At 32.0% G+C, this 6,467-nt stretch overlaps 1 protein-coding gene across 1 annotated transcript in view; it reads left to right on the forward strand.

Moving 5' to 3' along the window:
* Positions 1 to 3,027, forward strand: part of LOC149423637 (neurotrimin-like) — a 230,875-nt gene extending 227,848 nt beyond the window's left edge. Inside the window, exons 8-9 of the mRNA XM_089631694.1 lie at positions 1,536 to 1,704; positions 2,493 to 3,027. Coding sequence (XP_089487820.1) covers positions 1,536 to 1,704; positions 2,493 to 2,596 — 273 coding nt within the window. The 3' untranslated portion in view covers positions 2,597 to 3,027. The remainder of the gene's footprint in view (positions 1 to 1,535; positions 1,705 to 2,492) is intronic.
* Positions 3,028 to 6,467: the final 3,440 nt, after the last annotated feature.

Below are 6,467 nucleotides of genomic sequence, written 5' to 3' on the forward strand. Positions count from 1 at the left end.
AAATTAGTGCGAGAAGCCACCACATCAAATGGAGTCTAGTGTTGTATTTATTAGGTACATGATAATTAATCACACTTAGTTCAGGGCCACCTGGTCAAAATACGCCTGGTCATGGTAAATCAGGCCTTAAAATCCTCAGAACCTAATGGCACGAAGTTTGACCGCTGAGCTTGATGTCTCTAACGAGAAATATCCTCTACATTTTAACAGCTTTTGCTAATATAGGCCTACCTCATGTGAGTGGATGATCTTAGCTAGTCTTTACTAATTGCATAAACATCTAAAGACAAAAAAATGTTTAAAGTCATCCCACGTTCTCTGAATGGTTCCGCTTGAGCTGAGAGTTTGTAAATAGGCACGGAATTCAATACTGATATATAATAATGACAAAAACATTCAATTATACCTAATAATCACATATTTTAATAAGCAAATCGTTATTTATGATGTTACATTAAATAATAGTGTTATCCGAAATCCAATAATTAGAAAAACGAAAAATGATCATTGCGAAGCTTATGAAGTTGACAATTCCGTAGAATAATTCACTATTATATGAAAGAGGATTTTAGTTACGTTCCGAGAAACAATCAACTACTCATATTAATTTATTCACTAGAAATGATTTATTTTTGTTAGTAAAATAAATAGATTTATTTCCGAGATGCAATAAATATGTTGTGAGAAATACTGATCTGTAATATAATATTTGCAGAGTGTGTTTCTGTGAAGAAGATATCATATTCGACGTTATATCGGGGTTTCACGTCGCTGCGGAATACCGTCTGTATCTGAGAATACGAGTAATTTAAATGCAGCATGATAAATTGAGGAACTTTTTAACTTTTCCCCATTCAAAAACGTTTCCCTGTCTTGCTTTTTAAACTGCCGGGAAATCTGCTTTTTTTCCTCCGGTTAGAATTAAGATCTGGGTCAAAGTTTTTTTTTCTTATTATTCGTAATCTTAAAGAAAGGAGGCGTTGAAAAAGAGATTATGCGATTAGTTTGAGGGGTTCTTATTAGGTGTCACGACTCCCCGGTTGTTTAGACTAACAGAAAAAAAGGTGATAATTAAAATTATTTTAAGGAATTTAACCCTCCAAAGCTCATATTTACAGGAGACAAATAAAAATAAAAAATAAACTTTATGGATTTCACAGCTCCATGGGTACAACTATATCTTGCCTAATATATTACAGAATTTAAATTTTCAAATATATTAAAACTATTTAACAAAACTTAAATGAAATCTCCATTCTCGAACTGAAAGTTTTGAACGTGAGTGCTGCTGTAGTTTACCAACTAGTTCATTGCGTGAAAACTAGTTTGGTTCTTCCGTAAAACTCGAAAATTATTTTTTTTCCATATTATGAACATTAGTCTGACATGTTTGACTTTTGATCATAAAGGATCATACACTCTTTCAAATCCACAATTTTGTGCGTGGCGCCCAAGCGTACCATCTTATGGGAGGAAGGAAGAAGTGTGCAGAAATTATAAATACGTTATTTGATTTTGTTTTTGTTTCTAAATAGATAATCAGTTACGAGTCTCCTCGCGGCGGGGTGAGTGTGATAACGGAGAAGGGGGACACCACCACCTCTTTCCTGCTGATCCAGAACGCACGCCCCTCGGACTCCGGCCAGTACCAATGCAACCCCAGCAACGCGCAGTCCAAGACCATCTCTGTGCACGTGCTAAATGGTAAGGGAACAATACATGCATACACTTATTGGGCTCAATAGTAAGAAGTCATTGCAAATACTTATTGTGCTCAGTAGTAAGAACTCATTGCAAATACTTATTGTGCTCAGTAGTAAGAGGTTATTACAAACACTTATTGTGCTCAGTAGTAAGAGGTCATTGAAAACACTTATTGTGCTCAGTAGTAAGAGGTCATTGCAAACACGTATTGTGCTCAGTAGTAAGAGGTCATTGCAAACACTTATTGTGCTCAGTAGTATGAGGTTATTACAAGAACTTATTGTGCTCAGTAGTAAGAGGTCATTGCAAATACTTATTGTGCTTAGTAATAAGCAAATACGGTAGGTACTTCGTTACCTTATTGCTAAAATGTTTATTAAATTTCACTACATTTCGATTTCAAACATTCGCAAAGCGCATTTTATTTTTAGAAGACGGTTGAACAATTTGAATTCCTACTAATAAAATTATTTTATGCGCAGTTGGAGATATCAAAGAAACTCGCATATTCAATTTAAATGCCTTTGCCAAAGAAACATTCCAATACACTGTTTGCCGAAGTATGAAAGCTCTTGTATTTCAATACAAAACCATTGAAAACTATTCCGATAAGAATGTGTGCCCGATCTGAAAACCATATTTCAACATAACATGTTGTCCGATGAAACGATATAGTGCCGCCGGGAATACAAAACCAATAGCTTCTCTCGTATCGTTCCACGTGTAATGTTTATTTATTGAAATTAAATTTAATGCTCCGAACTAACATAATATTTTTCCCTTCCCAGGAGAGTACCCGGCGGCCATGCAGCGAGGGGGGCAAGCATTGCTGCTTTCTTCCCAGGCCAACAGCGTTCTGCTTGTCGCCTCCTTACTGCTTCTGCTTTCCTGATACTTACTGCACCAGAATCCGCAGTAATTCCGTGCGCATCATTTCGCAGCGCTTACTGCGGCGTCAAACCAATAAACCACGCAAACTGCCATCTCCTATCTTTGCTGTTCTCCCAATAATTGTGAAACCTCGTGGTACTTCTGCGTTCCATGGAAACTTGAAAATTCACTTTAAAATATTGTGTTTCTCAAATTTCGTGTAAATAAGTGTGCTATTAATATTATATATATATATATGACTACTGTTTCTATCGTGATAATTTTATTTTTCATAAAGCTTAAAGTTTTCCGTGAGAATAATATAAATTCTATCTACGAACACAAGTATCCAAGTGAACGTTAATTACATAAGATTAACTATAAACTATTATAAAATACATGTCAAATGTTGTAAATAATACGTCTGCTAAAATAATATAATATTTTAGTGATTCAGAAAATAGAAGTATATAAAAGTAACGTAATTCCAAATATATTGTTGTTAATATTTACTATAAATTAATAGATAATGATAATTTAATAATATTTAGCATCCCGTAATACATCATTCAATTTTTGTTATTTTATTTTCACTAAACATAGTCAAAAATACATGTTATAAAGAATTTAAATAAATTCAATTTATTTTTACTTTAAAAGATGTGCTTATTGAATTAAGATTTTTCTTTTAAAATACCTACATATAAAATAATAGAGTTCTACGTATTTGAAACCGTGAAAATTATGTGTGACGTAAGTATAAATTTAACATAGGAAAACGATCGTTTTAAACCATCTAATGGAGTAAAATGTTAAAAATAAATTAAAAGTTTATTAAATTGTTTAAATTGAAAAAGGTATTGGACAAGAAAATAAGACGATTCCCTGTGATACTATATGTTATGAATAAATCTATGTATGTAAATATTTCATTAAATAAATAAATATAACAGTACCCATATTAAAAATGTCTCAATTATTTTAAACGTATTTAGCCTTACTAATAAACGTGTTTTAAATTTCACACAACTGACAAATAACCATTAATATAGAGCAAATAGTTATTTATCAGCTATGTAAAAATTGAAACACGTTTATTAGTAAGGGGGTTTGTATGTTTAACTTGAGTAACTTTCACAGAAACTTAAAACTTTCTAATGGTTAGCAATTTATTTGAACCGTCAGTTTGAGGACTATTTTTTTTGTAATAATAATATTTTTTTAAACAGACTGTTAAAACTTATTCAACTTGTTTATTTTATGTCCGAAAATTTTTCACCGATTGCTTTGTAATTTTGACACAATGTTACATTCGAATACGCGTGTGTTTTTATAGACCACTACGTGACAGGTAAAACATATTTTTTGTTGGACAAACATGTTTTTTTAATTGCGCCATCTGTTGGACGTAAAAGCAAGACGCATTATTGTTTCTTTAACTGCACAAACAGACTGAGCCACGGCATCGCATGGCGGGGTAAAGCTAGAATGAAATAAAAATCACTAACGCATGCTGGAATTCGAGCCCGCGATCTCCGGATTCGCAACCACGGATTGTATCCACTTAATCCCAGAGGCCGTCAAAATCAAATATGGAAGAATAAAAAATACCACAGTTTTTTTCTAAAAAAGCGTCAAAAACTTTTGAATACGTTTTACTATCGATTAAACCAATAAAAAACTTTCCGTACAAAATTCAAAGAGTTGTCACTCGGAAAAAGTAATTTCATTACAAACTCATTGGTAGGCAACACAGAACTTTTTACAGCTTTTGGTCAATTTTGTTTTCCATCGCCTCGTTTGTTTGCCTAGCTCAAATTTATTCTGTTAAGTGGACACTAGCAGATTTGTTCTTACTCGTGAATCAATTAGTTCGGACTTACCGCGTCGGGAGAATTCAATCATTCCGTTCAATGATTCGGTTATTTTGATTACATTTAGTTTTTGTGTATTCCATTATTTAATTTGTTCATCAAAATTATTTTATTTTATTCGATTGCTTTGTGTCGTTAATACTCGTGTTTATTAAGTATGGGTTGTTTCATAGAATTTGAACAATTTCGAATACAGACTAAATAATAAATGCTTAATAACTGTTCAATCTATTAAAGACCTTGGTGTCTCTCTTGACAACAAGCTTTCTTTTCGGGAACATATAAATTTGATTGTTAATAAATCTCTCAAACTACTTGGCTTCATCACTAGAATCACTTCTGACTTAAAAAATATAAAAACCCTTAGAACTCTTTATTGCTCCTTGGTCCGCCCCCATCTTGAATATGCTTGTGTTACATGGTCTCCTTTTTATGCTATCCATATTCGTCATATTGAGTTCTTTCAACATTGGTTCCTAAAAGGGGTTGCTAGGAGGCTAGGATTAGAAAGAGGCAATCATCACTTTATTTTTAGCAAGGTCTTGACTTGACTTGACGGTTCTATTTCATTTCTATTTTCTTATGTTTTCCCTGTTTGTCTTTGCTTTTATATACCATCCTTTACTCTTGCATTGTACATTGTCCCAAATCTCGTGTCGCTTTGTTATATATTGAACGTTTATTAATTAATAAATAAATTTCAGCGTTCATTTGTAAGTTCTGTGAACGCCTTATTCAAGTTCAGTTTTTATATCATTATCGGCCAGTTACTTGAAAGAACTGAAATAATAACGGAACTTGAAAAGTACCTACTTGAAAATTAACTTTGAAATTTGAAGAATTGTTCAAATTTTCTGAAACATCCCATCCTTAGTCTTAAGATATTTGAAGAAGAAGATAGTACTTTTAAATCTAAAAGAAACAGATCAAGTCACTGAAAAATAAAAATATAACGTTCGAAACTAGGAATCGAATTCAGGATCTCCTGTTTTACCGGGACGGGCGTCTTAAACCTCTCGACCATTGGGACATTTTTATTAAGAGTCATATTTGTCGTTATATACGTTAATCAAATAAAGTTTCCTTTTTCATGCCAGTATTTGAACCCTCGACCACCGGATTACTCACAGACTACGAATACCGTCACAATCACAATCGCAATCGCCGTCGCAGTGACCGCTTGACAATTTTAGGATCTGCGTTTTATTTATTGTAATCGCGATAAATTAATAAATGTGTCATTTTCTCAATGAATTAAGGTATTCAATATAATAATATATTATGTAACATGTAAAATTATTTCAAGATCAGGTATGTGGCTACAAAAAAGAATAATGAATAACGTATTCGTTCGCAAAACATATTTTATTAAAATACAATACAATATTAATTTTATGGGTAAATTTGTAAAATAGACCACCACTTTATCTCACGAGAACAGTTTTTTCCAGCACCATAAAATTTATAAATCTCTTAACTTTTTCAGAAAACAACATAATTTCAACATCCATACAACTGCAAAAAATAAAACGAAACCCATCTTGTTTTGTCCATATTTTCTATCGTTAAATACTAAAAATTTAAAAAATATATATTTTTTAAATATCTTAAAAAGGGATAGTGGGATTTTTATGTTGCAGTTATATTAATATTACCTTTATGAGAAGAAGAAATAACATCGTATATAGAGTTAACTCTTTTTCATGTCAAAAAACATACCTAATAATTTCGGTTGTCTTTTCGAGTGTTAATTATGTATCATTTTCATAAAAGATGGATTAAAGAATTCAGACAGGTGATAAAGTACTCACCTTTTATTTAATTACCTTTGACAGAATTTATTTGCCATTTCAAAACTAAACTAATTTGTCGAGAATTCTGATTATCCCGTATTTTTTCTCGGGCCGGCGCTAGTTAAAGGTAAAGATATTTTTTAATAACTGATAACTGTTTTTATATAGAAATACGTTCATGCAGGGTTACGATTTCTTTAAACATATATATAAAGAAATATATATA

This window comes from Hesperophylax consimilis, chromosome 5, assembly GCF_061612785.1.
Source record: "Hesperophylax consimilis isolate HC1 chromosome 5, BYU_Hcon_1.0, whole genome shotgun sequence".
Lineage (NCBI taxonomy): Eukaryota > Metazoa > Arthropoda > Insecta > Trichoptera > Limnephilidae > Hesperophylax > Hesperophylax consimilis.